This window comes from Harpia harpyja, chromosome 2, assembly GCF_026419915.1.
Source record: "Harpia harpyja isolate bHarHar1 chromosome 2, bHarHar1 primary haplotype, whole genome shotgun sequence".
NCBI lineage: Eukaryota > Metazoa > Chordata > Aves > Accipitriformes > Accipitridae > Harpia > Harpia harpyja.
Window position 1 is genome coordinate 7687784 of NC_068941.1, and position 19161 is coordinate 7706944.

The 19161-nt window shown below is 39.3% G+C and overlaps 1 protein-coding gene across 3 annotated transcripts in view; it reads left to right on the forward strand.

Annotated features, from left to right (window-relative positions):
- The window catches only part of SPATA5 (spermatogenesis associated 5), a 229961-nt gene that overhangs the window by 16947 nt on the left and 193853 nt on the right, over positions 1–19161 (forward strand). For all 3 annotated transcript variants that reach the window (XM_052814826.1, XM_052814817.1, XM_052814808.1), the window contains exon 10: positions 10744–10898. In XM_052814826.1, the coding sequence (XP_052670786.1) occupies positions 10744–10898 (155 nt within the window). The remainder of the gene's footprint in view (positions 1–10743; positions 10899–19161) is intronic.

A 19161-nucleotide genomic window follows, 5' to 3' on the forward strand; every position in this document is an offset into this window, starting at 1 on the left:
TGATTTCTTCAAGAAGTGGGTTCAGTCATATTGTTTACAGAGAAAGGAAGTATTTGCTTTGTAACTCTTAAAATTTATCTTGAACATCCTTGTTCATTACACATAATTTCAGTGTGCTGATATAAAACACTTGGACTGTGATAAGATAGCATCATGAGGAGAGGAAGAACAAATGTCTTTGTTTAAATAGTGGTCTCTCTTGCAATAACATCTATTTGGTTCCAGTGAGGATGCTGCGTTACAGCCACTGAAACTTTGAGACTTCTGTGAAAGAAGCACTAATCACTTTGTTTTGCATCAAAGGTTTCTTTTCAATTGCCTGATTGTAATACAGTTTATCTTTCACCTTTCTTAGCCTTTAGGATTATAAGGGTTCACTGGCTTCAGCTGGCTGTTACAAAAAATGTTACAGAAATAAGAAATTGAGCTACATCTTTGACCAGTATGAATCAGCATTACTCTGCTGAATCTGTGAAGCTACTTGCATAGACATATGATATGGTCTCTTGTCTTATGTTCATAATTTTAAGAGTCCTGTTGTTTGGAGATCTTACTGTCTATGGTGTTCATTTGGCCCTTTTATTACCCTTGCATTTTGATGAATAATATAGCTAGGATGGAGAGTCTTTATGCTGTGCAATCGGTAGCTCTGTATATTGATTATGTGTAGATACTAGATCTGTAAAAGTGTAAGTTATTTAGAGGGATGCTGGACTTGGCTTTTGTTGGAGCTGAGAAACTTCCTGCTGTATCTTTTATGACCCCAAAAAGAATTTCTGCAATCCGCTTGCATTAGAAAGGGAAAAAAAAAAAAAAAATCAGGCAATTGAAGGGCTGGCTCCTAGTTTTTTTTTTTTCCCTGTAATTGACAGGGAAGTAAATTCCCCTGAAACCCAGGAATGTCTCTTTGTTAGATCTATGTGGGTTTCCCCCCCCCAGCTTCTGCAGTTTTGGTAGCCTGGCCACCTGCAGGAAACGTGAGCCATTTGGGCTAATGGGATTAACAGTGAGTCTCTGTGCACCCTGAGGACCAGCCACTGACTTGTCTTTCAATTAGACAAACGCTGCGTTCAATATGTGGCTTCTCAGCCTTGTATCTCAAATCTGAGCTCTTCGTTTCAGCTCAGTCACAGTCTTGATGAAACAGCCTAGTGTTAGGGCATCAAGAATATCTATCCTTTCTTTAAGCCATAAAGGTTCAGTCTGAACCTTTCCCAACAGGATTTGGACCTGAGTTCTGCTGGGGGTGTACAACAAATGTAAATATTTTTCTTGGATTATAATCCTAAATGTACGAATGTGGGCTGAGACACTGCTGAAAGTGTAGATTTTGACAAAGGCAATTGATGGCCAAGGCAATAGGATTGTTTGTTTTGCAGGGTGTTTTTTGGTTTGTTTTCAAATTAACTGATTGCAGTTACAGATTTTAAAGGGAAAGCACTGCTTGACATGCTAGAGTTATCTTATTGCCTTATGGAAAGTGACTGAAAATACCATGTCTATGTTGTTATTTATTTATTTATTTTTAGCACAGATAAAAGGTTGAAGCTATGCTGTTGCAAATGATCTGCTATTGCATTCTCTAACTGAATACTGGTTCCCATGGGACATTCAAAATGAGGTGGGAAAGGCTGCTTGCCTTTTCATAAAAAGGTCATGTAGAAAATGTGGGGGTTTTTTGGGAGTGTTAATAACACGTATAGTCAGATGGTCAATACCAAAAAATGTGTTCTTATGAAATTGAGAGATTTTTTCAGAAATGGCAGAACACTGGATTTTGAAATGCACTGAAAAGTCCAGACACAATACAGAAGTAAAGCTACATATTAATTTTTGGACTGGAACAATTGAGTTTTCTGACACTGTGTTCCATCATGTTAATTTATGGTGTAAGAAGACCAAGAAAATCCAATCCCCATCTTCAGCATTTGTGAGTTTTAAGTTAGTGCTGTGTTCTGTAATTTTAAAGCTGGGTCCTTAATGCAGAAGCTGTTTTTAAACCAAAGCAATTGACCTAGTCTTCCATCTTAACAGGTTATGAACAAATGCATCCTCGCTTGCACGCATGCATAACAAAGCAATGTGGCTTTTTTGGACTCAGACTGTAACATATGTTTTTTGATTGTTTCTTAGAGCACTAACTCAGAATGATGGCTTTCGTGCAGAAGTGGCTACATCTGGATGCTGCTGAGCGGCTTGAAGGACTGGGTGGAGTGTGTTGACCTTATTCTTGTCCGTGGTATCCCTTGCCCTCTTTCTTAGGATTTCTTCCCCCCAACATCTCAGGGCAAATACAAAGTCAGAATTGGTTTTAAAATGGCTGTCTTAGTTGAACTATTTTAAATGTCTACTTTCCCAAGATTCCACAAAAATTGTGTTATTTTAGCTGCATAAGGTTAGATTCTCACCCTTTTACTTTGGTTTGGTGCCATTCTGATGTGATTGGAAAATTTCTGAATCTCCTTTTTTCCCCCATGTCTTTGCATATGCTGAGTGCACAGATGTTTCCTTAGTGCGACTGTCTTTGTATCCAGAGAGAAAAAGTCTTGCTCTGTTTGCCTCTCTGAAGAGATGCTCGTGCATGTTATGCTGCTTTTTGTAGTTATTTTCTCTTACATAAAATCTTTTGCTTTTTTTTTATGTTTGTTTGTTTTGTAATAGTACTTGATTTTTGTTTTTGTATGGAGAATGTTGCACTTACTGCTGTCAGGGCATGTGAACTTTTGGTTTTCATCATAACTAATTTTAAGTGTGTTTTTATCTGAAACTGGCTTGCAATTAATTGGATGATGGGCCTGCTGACTTCATATACCCAGGTGTGTGTTGAGTACTTTATAATCTGTTTAAAGCACATCCCATTCTGTCTGCTGATATTTATATAAGCAGGAAATGAAGAATATTTTCAGAAGAGTTGATCAATAACTGTTAGTAATATTTTCAATTAACCTTCATGGCAGATAGACACTGTGTTCTTGCTTTTGCAGCTTCAGTGGTACAGAAGAAACTATATTATTAATGTGTGGCAATACATATAGAAACTTCTGCATTTGAATGGGTTGGAGGGTCAGCCCCAAAACAAGTTGTTCGGTTTGAAGGGTGAAGGGGTGCAGGACGCCAGAGTAGCCTGTGTGGGTGCAGCCCTACCTGTGCAGACCAGTGGGCTGGGAAACGGCAGTCAGAACGTCATTCCTCAGCTTGCAGATCCTGAAAATTTAACATTATATCATTTTGCTTAAGAACAGAATAAATTTAGGGCAGACATTAGGCTGTCTTAGGCTGGGTCATTGGCCTAGCTGTGGTGCAAACAGATAGTTCTGTGTGGTCCCTGTTTATTTTCTAGACCTGGGAATCAACGCAGTGTTGGTAACCCAGCTCAAAGTCACATTGACAGGAGTGGTGTGCTAGTCTCTATTCTGCTTATCGGGTTTTGCGTTCCTCAGGGGCTTCAGCTCCCAGGATGCGAAGCTGGATAAGAGCTGTGTGCCAAGCAATGTTATTCCTGTAGCAACAGCAGAAATTCTCAGTAGTCTGTATAGCACCTTTGAATGAATGAAAATGATTTAACTGAGACTAAACTGATTTTTGAAGACACACTTCAGTCCACTATCTTTTAAATTATCCTATAGGTTTGTATTTTTTCTACAATGATCTGAGCTGCTTGCTCCCCTGTGTTAACTTTAAAGGGTTTGTACATCTAAGAACCGAAGACAACTTCCTGACCTTTAATCTCTGAGAAGGGCTTGGCAAATCCGTGGACTTTTACTTGGTAATGAAACATGCTGTACATGGAGTCATTCATCTTAACTGGCATTTTGCTAACTGGAAGGTATTCTGCAGACTTACACGCTTCCTTCTTCCTCTCTCATCATGTCTTTTCTAACTTTCCACCTCCTGCCAGCTGAAGTAGCATAACCATGCTCACTGTTATTGCTGACCAGCACACAAGCACTGCGGTGTTTTTCTCTTACTAACAGAATTCATGCTCACTGCAGCCCTCCAGTAACGTGGCATTAAATTATCGCTGGTGATTCAGACTTGGTTCCTTGTGATGCAGAAAGTTATTTTATTTCCTGGTTCTGGAGCAGGCTCCAGTTATGAATTGGAATTACCTATTTGGACTAAAACTATTTTTTCTCCAACATAGAAGCATACTTTTGGGGAAATTATTTGTTTGAAAGGCGTATTACATTTTAAGAAGCCTTTAGTAACTTTTTTTAATTTTGGAAAGGCAATCGTTTTTTATTTTGTTCTCTGTTTTGCTTTTTCATGATGTGTCTGGTACTCGTTTATGCCACTTTGTCTTGTTTTAGGCAGAATTTCATTTGACGCAGTTGTGTTTTTAGATAAGGTATCTTTTGAATTTTGGCTAACACTTCTCTCCTTAGTTGTCTTCAAATTTTGTTTAATCAGTTGCTTTGCTCTTATGTTCTTTGAGTGACCATAATATGGGAACGTCTAGAGCTCAAGTACAGTGTCATCTCTGTGAAGCAATTGGTATGCATTTTTTTTCCTTTCAGCTTTTGTGCTGAGTCTGGTTTCAAATGTAACTTGAACAGCAATGGTAACAGACTCTGTTTCAAATGCATTTGAGATGCAGTTCTTCCCATACTAAAAATCTGTAGGAGTTATGTTCCCCTCGTAGTACATGGGGAGGGACTGACTGTGTTACGGTTCATCTCACTCCATCTTGCTCTGCTGGCTTTAGAAAGATCTGATCTAACCCGTTTAGAGTAGATATTCATCTTCAGGTTGCAAAGATGCAAGCTTTCTCGGTATCTGAGTAAACGATGTTTTCCATAGCTGTGCTTTTTTTCTGAGTAAGCTAGCATCAGCTATACTTCAGGCAAGCTATTTGTGTAGAAATGGTACTATAGGAGAAAAGTTCAATGTTTTCTAACTCCCTCTCAGGCTCCAGGTAAAACATTTTCCTGGAATATATAATAGCAGTCTGAGGATCTGAAAGCAGTCTTAGTTCTTTTCTTTAATTGATAAAAGATCATAAAAGATCCTCTGGTGAAATGTAGCTTCATTTATATGTCTGTGTTAGTTATGTGGGAGTAAAATCAGTTAGCAGTAAGCATTTGTATGTAGAATGAATAGCTTCTACTGGGGGGACAGAGCTTAAATATTTTCAGGCAAAGTTTTCACAGGTCTCCTGACTTTAAATTTTAGCTATATTCTGACTTGACAACATTCCTAATCACAGTTAGACCGGCATTTAGGCACTAACTGTTGCTTCTTGTCTTTCTGCCCTTCCTATTCTGGTAGCATGGCAGTCCTTATTTTCCTTCTGACACACATATGACTAACCTTAGCTTAGGTACATTTATGTATGAGAGCAGGCTAGAAACAGGCAGTCTGGTATTCCTTATTTCCCTCTGTTGTCATTGTCCTAGGATAAATGATGTGTGTGTACCTGATCTGTGAATAAACTGTTTCCTGTATGAAAGAATTTTTGAAAATAAAGTTCCTCCTTCCTTCCTTTCCCTCCCGTCGCACCTCTCAGCAACTTTTAGCCAGCTCCATAGACATGTTCCAGCAAATGCCGGAGCTCTTCACGAAGGGCTATAAATCCCGTACATAATCCCTACAGTAGATTAGTGCTCAGGTTAGCCGAGTGAATTTGCAATGTTATAGTTACAAGGGATTTAAGGGCATTATCTTTCCTGTGCAAACAGTATATGAAAGTTCTTCAGAGATTTTCCTGTATAGCGCTGGCAGCTAAAGACAGATTGCAGAATATGGTTTCAAGAGCAAAAGTAAGGGTTTCTGCTTCCCGAAATTTTTTCTAAATAGGCATGCATTTTATTTACAGATTAAATAAACAATAAGTAAGTTTAAAAATATATTTATAGGAGTCTGGTGCATGGATTTATTTTTTTTTTAATTCCTTGGTAAATATTTTGTTGTGTTTGATTCCATACTTATGTACCTTGGAGAAAAAAAAAAACCAAACCAAAATCAACGAAACAAAACAAAAAAACCAAAACAAAACACACCAAAACCCCCTCCAAATTGTAGAAGTTTCTTAGGATGCAAACGGAAGAACACATCTGAATTTTTCAGCTATTGGGAATGGTGGTTCTGCCTCCAGGTCAGAGGAAAGCTTGCTAGTAGTCCACAGACATCAGGTGCTTGCCTGGTACTGTTCCATTATCTGGGGAGTAAAGGGAAAAAGAGCCTTTGCCTAGACACATCCCTGCTGTCCCTCAGTGCTTGTGGCAGCTGCTCTTGTTACTACCTAGTGCTGTCTCACCGTGACGGGTAGGAGAGCTGGTTTGCTGGGTCTGCACAGGATGAAAGATTGACTGAACAGGGGAGGATGTGTCTGTGGGACGTTCTCAGTGGAGCAGTGATCCTTACCAGGTGATGGCGAGGCTTCCATCTGCTAGGCAAACAGGCTTTGTCTGTGTTACTGTATATTTATGTGTAACTGCAAACAACATACCTACACGTGTTCACTATTTTTTTTTCTTGGATTTGACCATCCAATATCTTGATATAATGAAGTGCTATAAATTCCCTTTTGTTTATGATGCTATGATATGTTCAAGAATACATGTGATTTGTAGTATATGATACTTGAAGTTCTATAAAAGACCTCCTAGTATGATTTTGGGGGTTGTTGTCATGAATGAGCGCAGAAGGCCATGCTGATTAAAAATTGCCAAATATAAAGCAGAAGAGCTCTTTATCTCAAAAATATTAAACAGTGGAATAACTTCTGTATCCATTGCCTGTGAAGTCAGGTTTCTAAAGGTTTTAAGTTATATGAAATGCTTTTTCTATGCATAAAACTGTTAAATTTTGAAGTATAGTATGTAAAGATTTAGAAGGTAGAGGAAGATGCCCCATCCAGTGCCATTAGGAAGCTGAAATCTTTCTATGTGCTATTGAGCATTCTACTTCCAGCCATGCAGGAGAGTATCATGTTGGATCTGACAGCTGTTACAGGGAGAAATGGGATGCATCTTCTGGATTTGGCCACAATAATTTGAGAGGGAAATGCCAGATTAGCAGTGAAAGAAGAAACATTTCCTTTTATAAACAATCTTCAAGAACATTACAATTTCCTTGAGGCTACTTACAAATTCTTGTATTGGGATTCTGGTAGAGTAATTCCAGACAAGATGGATTTGCAGAAGAAATAGCTGATGGGCAATGAAAGATGCATGATTAACAATTCCGTTTTGTTCAGTTAATTTCCTCAAGTGTTGTGTATATTCTGTTTTTGAAATCTGAAGTATATATATGTTCATCGTTTTACGTGGATGCTTTCTATTATTTACAGTAGTGTATAATTATACACAGACTCTGACAAATATAGCAGTGTCATAGAGTCTATTTTTAGGCTCAGACATTTGTGATTATGATCTAATGTGCCAGCACTTAGCCAAGCTATGAGCAAGAAAATCTTACAGGGAAACAATGGTATCGACCTCATGCATAGCCTGGTACCAAAGAAGGATCATCTGTTCCAGGACAGGGCGTTCTGCTGTTTTTTTTCCCCTCCGTCCACTTGGTTTCCTCTGTTCTAGACAGACAGGATGAGTTGGTGAGGTAGAGCACACAGTTGCTGGACTGGAACAAATTGTTTATTTTCCATTGTTTGTAATCATGCATGACTTACTGTGCTTTTTTCTTTTTTTTTTTTAACTGGGATTTTCCATTTATACTCCACTGAGAATCAGTGTTGTTCACTGTTGCAAAGGCTGCCTTCCGACTTAAGTTTCTGCTCTGCATAGGGTAGTCCTAGGGACCAGTCATGTATCCCTTTGCTAGAAATAGGTAGCCCACGCCTGGGCAAACAGTCCCACTGACCATACGGCAGGGATTCATGCTGGAATAAAACAGTGAAAACCTACTCACCCACTTCTGAGCCTTGTCAGTCATTGCCAAAAGGCTATTGATATTCATTAATCCTTAAGAATGAAGTAGCATCTGAAAAGGAGCAAGCAAAGCTGAAACAAATGCTGTGCACAGAGTCAGTTTACAGCAATCACATATACTCAAACCAAAACGTTCCCATGTGAAAGATACTTAACAGCTAAGCTGAGATGCTCGATGTTTTCTGAGGTGCTATGTCTGAATCTTCAGTTTATCTGAGTTATAACTTCTGTAGTGATAAACTTGGGTTTGCTGTAGTGTTTCACCTCCTTCGCCTCTGTGTTGCTTCTAGCAGCATGTTTTGCACCCTACCCTGCATTTCCCTACATTAAATACATCTTTCAGAGTCTCGAGACAAGGATGTGTTTTTCTGCCTCCAGCAAGCCACTGGCTGTATCCTTCTCCTGTTAATAAGACTTTGTTCCCCCCTCTGGTTAGAGGTCAATCTGAAGTGCAGGAAAGAATGATTATGATAACAGGAGGAAACAGGAAGACTCATGCTTTCTTTTTCAATCTGTTTTTTATTATTGTTTTAATGTAAAACATTGTTTCAATTAAAAGCTGACCTGTGCAGTGGCGTGTGCGTGCACATGCCGAAATGAATTCAGGCTTTGTTTGGAAAGCTGTGACCTCTTTATTCCTGTTCTGGATCAAGGCTGTTGCATTTCAAACCCACTGCTGAGGACTGAAATTTCACTCATACTCCTAGTAGCACTGGCAGTAACAATCCTTAAGAGCAGTATTCTCCTTAGCGTTTTTATGTGCTGTTCTGTCTCAATTTTTAAAGTAAACTTGTTTGGTTTTAGGAATTCCTCATGTCATGGAAAAAAGATAACAATGACACGATTAAAATGCATCAAATGGGCAGTGGGCTAAAATGGTACCTGGTGGAGCAGATATGTATAGAAATGAGGAGCAGAGATCTTTATCAGTTACTTGCTTTCTCTATGACTTAATTTCATGCTATATTATTTATTCTTTCATTTTTTTAAAGCGAGAGTGCCGTGTGAATTGGCTTCACCAAGAAGAAAACGTAGGACTCAACCCCAATACCTGCTCCCACACCCAAAGTGTTAGCTGCAATGACACTAAAATAAGACGCTGAGTTTGCTATTTGCTTGGATGTAATTTTTAAATCTGGGGGGGGTGAACCTATGTTGTCTTGCTTAAGTTTTTTGTTTGTTAAAATGAACTGTTTCAGAGGAAGGAAGAAAGGGGGGGGAGGAATAACATGAAAATTGTCTGGGTTGTTAAAATGAGTCAGTTATATTTTATACTTGTCCTCTGGTGACCAGATTTTCATTTTTCTCCTTGGCCTCATGGAATGTTTTTATTTATATATCTTATTAGTTCTGGATGTTCTGTGCAAGGGGAGACCTGAATTACAAACTTTTTTTTTTTTTTTTTTCCATTATTGTATTAAGAGCCTGGGTATTGAATGCAGGTGCTCAGACTCTGCCATAATTGGCAGTTTATGGAGGGACACCAGCTGTACTGCTTCACAGGGGAGATATTATATCTCTTCACACGTTGTATATATATTGTAGGAAATGCAGAATTCCTGTCATTGTCAGAAACTTTGTGTGTCTGCATCTACCAGTGCCTCTGTAGAAAAAAGACAACAATCCGCTGAAAGTTAAAACCACGTCTATTTTCAGAAACAGCTTATCCCTTTTATTGTCCTTTCATGTAGCACTGATTGATGTTTTGTTTGGTTAAATATAAAAAAGATTTAACAAATGTTTGTCTTTTTATGGTCATGCAAGGCAAACTGGTGTTCTACTAACTGCCTTTTTTTTTTTTTTTTTGGTAACACGTGACAACAGATGATACATATCTGCATGTGTGTGGATGTGTGTATACCTGTATATAAGATTACACTCATCGTGTAAAAATACACCAAATGACATATTTAACAGTTTCAGTTCACAGAACAGGGTTGGAAATAGAAGCAATAGAACTCCAAATTCTATTAGACCTTAAAAGGCATAATTATACAGTGGGAAAACCGTGATGCTTCTGGGCATCTTACACAACAGGCACCATAGTTGCTCTCACTTGGGAATGCCTGGGAGCTGCAGATGGTACCACTTGGTCCTGCTTGAGGAGTATTGATATATTGATGTGTGAGTAGGTGGGACTTGTGTGGCTTTTGAAGGATCAAATTATAGGGGGAAGTTAGGAATTATTATCGAGATTTATAGGTATTGTATGTGAGTGATTTGGCCAAACAGAGGAGAAGGTAAAAGCTATGCCTGCATTTGAAAGGTGTCATCGCTGAGGGGAATGAAGAGCCATTGAGTGTTGCAGGGAACATTTGTGGCGTATCAAGAAAAATATAGGTATCTGGCATCTTACTAGGTAGCAAAATAGGGTTCCAATGAAAGTAAAAGAAATCTCATCAGTTTAAGAGCAGCTTGGAAAACACAGTCCTAATAATAGAGGAATGGACAAGGTTGCAAACGTCTTATGTGAGCTGACTTAACATTTGCCTTGAATATTAGTTATCCCTCTTCCTCTGTGGTTTAGAAATGTGTTCGGATCGATGTATAGACATTTAGAGGTTTTGCCCTGTTAGCTTCATTGCCAGGAACACAGGGACAAGGCTGTTTCATTCTGTCTTTTGGAACAGATTTAGTTTATATTCTGTCTGTGGTGATTAAATGCCCTTTTTCTTGCTCTCTCATCAGAAGTGTCTTGCATGTTCTTTGACCTAGTTAAGGCCCGGCATTGAGACATTCTTTTGAACATCATTTCCTTTCCAGTGCTGCTGTGTGTTTGTGTGTTGTACACTTTATGTTTGTGAGAACCAGGAGGAAGTCTACATATTTCCATGTTTTTTTTTGTTTTTAATAGGTTTGTACGCATTGCGGAGAGCACTGGGGAAAAGACCTAACCTATTAGACAACGAGGTGGCTGGGTCAGTGATGATTGCTTTCAATGACTTCCTGCAGGGGATGAATGATGTCAGGCCCAGTGCCATGAGGGAGGTGGCAGTTGATGTGCCAAAAGTAAGTTATTTTTTGCACTACGCTAGCAACATTGTTAGAGCCACGTTAAGATTTGCAGTTAGGTGTTGAAGTGCCCTACCAAAAGAGAGGAATTTTGTGAAGTGGAAGCCTCAAGTTACTAATAAGTGTTAAATATGATCTTTTTGTTTGCATATTTGTCTATTTAATTATAATTTTGAAGACCCATTTACAGAAGCTTAAGTTCCTAATGCTTTAGGAAGAGTTGGTAGTGCAGGAGCATATCTCCTGATCTGTAGTTTTATATGCTGAGTGCGTTCAAATGGAGTAAAAATTTTAAGATGTTTGCTCAAACCAGATCCTGAATAGTGGTGAAAGCTGGAGCCTTTTGTAAAGCAGACACAAACTTAAGCAGAAACCAACTGCTGGCGGTTGTAACCAAAGTGTATTGAAACAAAGCTGTGAAGAGATTGATTGCTGTGATTTTTATGTAAAGCAGTTGAGTCATTCTACATGTAGTTCACACTGCTGTGATCTGAATGTCTGCAGTGGCATTACGTGGTTTTAACTGAGGGCAGAATTAGGTACTGTAGGTAGGTTATCACTGCCAAGCGGTAACCTGTCAGGGGCTGTCATCATATGAACAGTTCTTTTGGTGGTGCCAGGTTCATCTTTACCCCGCTCACTGCCCTCTCAGTTATGTATTATAGTAGTTCAGTAGCAGACACAATGTAAATTGGGCTGGGGAGCTGATCTGGTTTAAGCCTCTGATCTGGCTTAAGAATATTCAGCAAAAGAAAATGTTGTATTTAATCTTACTAAATCTTGACTCTGCGAGCTGTTGTGCTGGTGTTTCTCAGCAGCTCCCCAAGCCCTAGAAGAAAACATTTATGTCTCATTGCATGAAGATGAGTCATCTGGGAATTAGATTGCACAACTGTAGACCCTTATTCCCAAACTATAGGAATGGGAAATAAAATCTGCGAACAGGATGCTGCACACAGCCAGCTCGGATATCACACTTGGCTTGTTAAGAGTCCACGCTGTGCAGTGAAGTGCTAGTTGGAAATGCCTGGGCTGGCCCCTGGCAGCTTTTCCTGGAAATGCTGCAGTGGCATCAATATCTGCAAGGGCTAATTAGTTCTGCTGAGAAACAAGGGTTACTAATTCTCTTGTTGCTTATTGTGCTACTGGCTCTTGGGCTCATGTCATTATCACTGTGCTGTGTCTTTTAGACATACCAGCCCATTTGGTGCTGGATAGAGTGCTGTTAAACAGCATGATAAAGACAGATAGAAGCAGGGTCTCAAGGTACTGCAGGAAATCTGTTCTGAATCCAGGTCAACGTACTACTCAGGCTCCTGTTGTCCACTAAACCATTCTGCCAGTGGCTTCCTTGATTGTCACTTGTTTTTATTTGTTAAACACCAGCTGCGTCACTGGAATACTACTGAAATTTATTCCCTTATTGAAGGGAAGATAACAACATAGTGCAGATTACTTTTGTGCTGACAGGACCTGTGTTTTTACGAAATAATACATACTCTCTGAAGATGTAGGGTAAATTTCAGGCCATCTGCTTGGTGCCTGGGGTGAGTTTAACGTGGAATCTAAAGTAGTGGATGTGACAGTTTTTGTGCCTTCCCATATCACCTACCAAAGGAGGTGCTGGAATTCAGTTTAACCATTATTTTGCGCTGCAGAGCTGCCAGCTTACCAAAACAAAGGTAACTGAGCATGCTCAGAAGCAGTCTGAGTAGCTGGAAATACTGACACAACTGTCCATGGAAGTCACAGTAGTGTAAATCCAGCATTGCAACGCCACCACCCTCAAGGCTAATTACTGCATTACCATTTGTATTTGAGGTGGGGAAGTGCCCTAAGTCAGCTCAGGTCCATGGGTTAGTTGAAGGAACTTGGTTATGCTGCAGCTAGGTTACTGGGATGGCAGTGCAGGGGAAGCAAGCAAAAGGAACCCAAACTGCAGCCCCCTGGTTAGGGCTGCTTGCTGGGGGCTTGGGGCATGATGCAGGAACACTTGCAAACATCTGAAACTCATTCATGTACTTTAGCATAGTGTAGCTATTTTAAAAAATTTGACCACTCTGTGGTTTATAGACATGCACAAGCAAAAAGAAATAAAAAAAAAATATTCTATTTATCATTGTTATTAAACTTACTTTAGTGTAATTTGCTCTTTATTAGCAAATAAGTATGTCATCTTCTCACCTGATTGTTAGTGTCTGAGTGCCAGTCACTTAGTATTTAATGTACTGTTATCCAGAGAATTTACATGTTTCATTTGTTGTTTGGAACGCAGATTGTAGCAGGAAATGTAATGTAGCTTGTAATTCCTTGGATACCTTTTTTTAAGAGGAGTATGCAACATTTTATGTTGCATGCTTCTAGTAATGATTTTTAGGTATGTCTTAATCTAATTTTGCAGACTTATTTTTGCTTCTTTGAGTAAAGTTGTATATTTAACTGCTCTGGTTGAAGTTGTATGTTTGATTTCGCTAATGTTTGCAGTTAATTGGATGCTGAAGTACTTGGTTTCAGTAGAAACTAGGAATCTAAGCAGCCAAATGAATGCAACTGCAGAGCCATTAGTTGCATCATTCTGTGTCGATGATGCTGTGTCCTAGAATGCTTTGCTGTTTAATATTGCTATGCTTGAATGTCTACTCCTGCAACACCTATGGCAAACCTTAAAATTACTTGCTTGCCACAGAACTGATGCCAATAGTCCTAATTTCTGTAAGAAGTTCTTCCTCTTTACTAATTTACCCCTCTTTTCAATACAGTGCTTTCAGTCCATGGACTTGGGCAACTTACCCATTCAACACTTAGTTGACTGTTGGCCGTGGTGTACTGTGATATGTTACTTACGTGCTCTGCAGTAATTTATACCAACAGAAACTGCTGTACTTACACCTTTTGCTGCATTCTTATCAAAATGTAAAAATTATAGCTGGGTGTGTGGGAAACAAAAAAGAAACAGAAAGCGTGAACCAGATAGGAGTCCAGCTTTCTTCAAGAAACTTAAAACTTGTTGTGTTTTGATCTGTTCTGTTTTTGTTTTCCCTGACTAATGTATCTTTGTGCAATCATCCTGTATTGATTAATCTGCAGATACTTTCTGTCTGTAAGGATAGGCTTTTCTTCCCCTGCTCTCCTTGCCACAGAAGCTATCCAGCTAGACAATTCATTGTGTGGGTAAATTTGTTAGAAAATCAGGGGTTACGTTCCTTCAGATTTTGGAGTCTGACCTTAACACTGTTTGTCATCTAAAAAATCCTTGCTAAAAATAACTTCAAACACTAAATAAATGATCAGCTATGAGATTTTTTCCAGAGAGAAGACAGAAGTCTGAGCTACATTAATAATACCCTTTTTCTTTGCTGTTTATTGCAGATATATTATTCACTTGGCAGCCCCCTTGGTGTGGATAGAACTTTTGGGCTACGCAGTTAGTTACAAGTAAAACCATTGATGTACATGCTGAATTAAACGGAGACTTTTGTGATTTTGAACTTCGTTTTTCAGATGGTGGGGTTTTTCATATTTCATTGCTTTGCAGTAGCCATGTGTCAATTGCATGAGAGGAGTTCAAAGTAACTTCTAAATAAAGCCACAAGTAAACAAATTTTGTTGAGGGGTTCCTTCCCTTATAGACATGACACCTTTGCCATTTATGAGCTGTTGGTTTTTTTGAAGCTGGTATCACCTCTGATACTGAATGAAAATAATTACTTGTTTTGTCATGAACTCCAAATTGTTTCATCAACACAGAACTTGTTCTCTGAAATCTGCAGAACGCTGAGCAGGCTGTAAGGAAAACTTAGTTTTCAAATTAGTGTTTGTTTTTTAGGTCCTAGAATTGAGCACTAGCTCCTTGGCTGTTTAGAAGGCTACTAGGCTAAATTGCTTTTTTGCAGTCTTTTGTCTTATTTAAAACCTGGAAAAACCTCTTGTTACATGCTTATACTTGGGGTGGTAGCTAAAGACAAGGAGATGTATTAGAAGTGACTTGTTTGGGTGGCCTTGAGCAAGTCACTTTTTGGTGTCTGAGGCTATTTGATAACCTTTATAGACTGCTTTGCAATCTGCTTCTGAAAAGTGCTCTATGACAAGCTAGTTATTAGGGGTTTTGTCATTGACATAAATGGAGCTCTTTTTTAGTCCAAGTATATTTAAAATTACTGGTGGGGAAAACAGCCAAAATGAAGTGAGTTTGGGGCAGTAGACAGAAAGTGAGGCTGTGTGCAGGAGATGGTGTTGAAGGCAGAGGTACCACCATGTGCTTTTTTTGTGTTCCTGCTTTCTGCTTGCTTTTGTCCTTCCATTTGTGTTCTGATTACCTTGTGCATTGGCTGCGACCAAGGCAAATGCAAAATACTTGCTGCCTGGTTCCGTGTAGCATCTTGCTTTCTGTTTTTACAGAACTGTTCTTGAACTTTGCTATGTGTTACAACCTCTTTAGAAGGCTGCTTTTTCTGCAGCAGGGATTTAGGAGAGAGGGGATGCACGTTATAAATCAGGAAGTTAATACTTCAGTTCTTTGGAGAGTTGCACTGTAGTTGCCATTCCTCCCTCTCCTATGGGTCTTTCTGAAATTTTTGTAGAGTGCTATGGGTTTTGCTTGCCTGTTTCACTCCCTTTACTGTAACTCAACGCTCAGATTTGTGTCTTTGCAGCCAAAAGGTTCTGGATGAGACATCCTTTGCATGTCTGCTTTATTTCTTTATTGCTGCTGCTTAACAGCCTCTGGGGAGTTGCTGCTCTGCATTGTATCTGAGCTCTGTTGACCTGTGGAGAGCTAAAGATTACGGCGGTAATGAAATCTTGGTGTCTTACACACTGTAGCAGAGCACTGTCTTTGTATGTGTAAGCTCAGCCCCAAGGCTAGTCTTTAAAACCATTTCCACAGTGACAGAGTATCACACTTCATTGCTCATGTTGCAAGAGCTTTCCTTTGAGTTTGTGTGCAGGTAAAAGAAGTGTAGCTAGCTGTCCAAATGTGCACACTAGAATTTGTGTTAATTGCAGCTGGGAAGTTACTGAAGATTTGTGTGCGAAACCAATCCACCTAGTTCTTCCAAGCTTATATGAATCTAAAAGACTTATTACTTTTGAGTGTTTTATTGTCAGTGGACTGGGTTTTTTCCCCCGCTTATCTCTATCCTTTTGAAATGAGGGGACAAAAAAAAAGTTTTTTTTAGGACTTGACCAGAATGTGAAGATAGTGTTTTATTAGCTATTTTTCTTTTAATACCATTGCTGCTTGAATTCTGCACCTTCTATTATAGAAATTCTAAATAAGTTACCTGAATTTTTGACTGGTTAATTATTTTCTTTTTTAACTCATAACAGGCAAGCTCACATTTAGTGGCCCTGTTTGTATGTTCTGACCCAGTTGTCTCCCTTTCCTCCCCTTCCCAGTTTTAAATGTAAGCAAAATCAGAATAAGTCTCCAGATTACTGAAAACAACCTTGTAAGGTGGTCCTGCTTCACCTTTTCTGTACAATTCTATTGCTTGTGTTGATGTTAAATGACAGGTAGTGGGTCTGAAAAATCATTTGAATAATGCCTTAGAAGACTCGTGCAATAGTCTGAATATTTGCAAGAGGGTAAAAATAACGTTTAGGTGTTTTCTCCCTGGCTTTTTGTATGTGTGCAAAGTACTGCTAATGGATATCACCTTCTTTTGCTGAAAGTTACACAAAATTTCTGATGGCTTGCTTAATTTTAAGAAGTTCTTGTGCATGTTTGTCAAAATCTTTGTCTAGCTAGAAAGACATGATGATAGGAATGACTGGTCCATGCTTTACCAGATATGAGTAAGGATTGACACTGAAAAATGAGAAAAGCTTATGTCGTACATCTTCTTTCCTAAGAAAAAGTTGTTTAAAAGCGCCAAGATTCAGTTCTGTGCAGCTTACAGAGCTGCTAGGTAGAATTAAGGGTTGTAGGGATAGGTAATATGTATTTGTTAAATGAAATTTAAAACACTGACAGTGTTTCAGATCTGACTCAGAAACACCAGCTTTTAGAATAAGGGAAGATTGGGATTAACTGTCTTGAGTTTAATTAAGTTGCTCAACCGTGAAATTTGAGTGAAAAGGGATGGCTTGCATGGGTGGAAACCTGGCAAGGTGCAAGTGAGGTATCTGACACATGTCTTCACTTTTTATAAACTTGTATGTTTGCTTCGTTGTAATTAAAAATCTGCAGGTGAATTTCTGTGTCTTATTGTGAAAATTCAGGTGGGAAGGGAGGATTCTTCTTACCTTTAAGCACTTAACTGAGGTGCCTAAATTGGACATCTCCTCACCATATGTTCCCTCTAAAGGAAAGAGATAGAAACTGGGTGTGCGACCACCTGTCTGACTTCTGAAAGAGAGTTTGTACTACAGCTGAATTGCTCTGCAAAGTCTCTCACTTTTGACTGTGTTGGTAGCCCAAGATACCCAGCTTAATGTTGAGTGGTAGGAATTTATACTCCTGTTTCCCTCTTCCTTTCCACAGTGTTGTGGAGTTTGTCCCTTTACTGTTTTTGTTGAATTCATCCAAACACTTTCATTTCAAGACTAGAGACTTGTGCACAGCCCATTTTCGTCTGTTTGCTACCATTCCTTTAATCCGATTTGTGCAGTTAGTCTTGCTTGTAGTATGAAGCAGCACTTCAGAAGGGAATATTGGCAGGTTGCAAAAGTTGGCTTGTAAGTTACCAGAAGTGACATGCTGCTTTGGTAATGCCCCTGCTAAAATTCTTTCCTCCCCCTGCTACTGGGATACTCTTCTGTGTCTGATTCAGTCTTAACTTTGCCCTGACCCATACTGAATTTGTGTTTCTTTTCTGTTTTTCTTCTTTTTTTCCATAAGGGAATCCTGCTTTTGGCAGATCCCTCTGCTCTCAGATCCTTCTTAGTAGGCAATGGTGATCAGCTCTACATATTTCATACTTCCCCAGGCTTATAAAGTAATTATTTAAGAACTAGAAGCTGTTGGTCACTAAGAGAAAGAGAGAGTTCGTTTGTGTTTTATTTCTAGAGTTCCTGTCACATATTCCTGGTGTGAGAGAGATGATGTTCTGCAGACAGCAGATCGGCAGCTCCTCACCTTCCAGGTAGCCTTTAAACTCAAAATATTTCTGAGGGCTTGACCCATGCGTATTGATCTTTGCTGTTTGCTTTCTGCTGTCTTTGTAATTTTCTTCTGTGTCAAGGACTGACAATTGAGAAAAAGTTTTATTTGGTTTGCAGTTTGCTTGGACTTACACAAAAGTGCTTGCACCACATCCAAATGCTCTTTTTCTTCCACTTCAATAATAGACTGAATTGCCTTTTTCAGGGACTATCTATTTTTAGTTTCCACTCTGTGTACTGGTATCAGGACAATAACAATGGTGACAAGCCAGGAGCGACACCAGTTTTCAAGTCAGGAGAAAGGCGATACATTGCCTGTTAGTAATACTCTGCTTGCCTTTTGAGTGTAGCTGACTTTCCAGAGCTGAAGAGTGATTTATATCTAGTAAATTTTTGGAAGAGTGTTTTAAGGCAGAAGATTGTTTGATTTAAGTGCATTTTGACATGCTTAATATTTGAAGTGGACGGGAATGGATGGTGACAGGATGAAGAACAGGATGGGGGATGTGGGGAAAAGTCTCAGGCTTGCTGACAGTGATGTGGGGAGAGGTGTAGCAGGTTTTAGATCTGTCTGCTGTTTTGGGTAGGACATATTAGTTCTGTCCCAATGTATGCCTGACAAGCCTGCCTTGTGTCTTCAGCAGAGCAAATTTAACTGCAGTTGTTTTTTAACTGCAGTTGGCTTTGAGCGTTGCTTTTTGGTGTGTGGTTTTTCTTTTCTGTAGATACTTGTCCGGAGGATTGTTCTCAAGCTTCTAGTCAAATCTGGAGTGCCCAAGTCCTGTGTAGGAGTGATAGTGTCGGCAGGTGGAGAAACCGCCAAAACTTCTAACACTCAGTCATTTTAGTGGGATTATACAGCTGGGATCAGGGCCTTAGTCTGCAGCTATAAATAAAACCAGCTTGAGCTCGTACAGTCCTTTCCTTCAGGGAAGGCATCAAAGTAATTTACAAATTCTGCATCAGCATCACATTAAAAATCCAAGACAACTGAGTTGTGACTTCGCTAGTGATCACGCCAAGTGTTGCTGCCTGTATGATCATGCTGTCATCTTATTGTTATTTTTCTGTTTTCTGTTATTGATGTTTGAAGTAGATACAAAATATTTTACCTACATCCTCCAGGATAAAGCAGGTCAAATCCCCTTTTATTTTG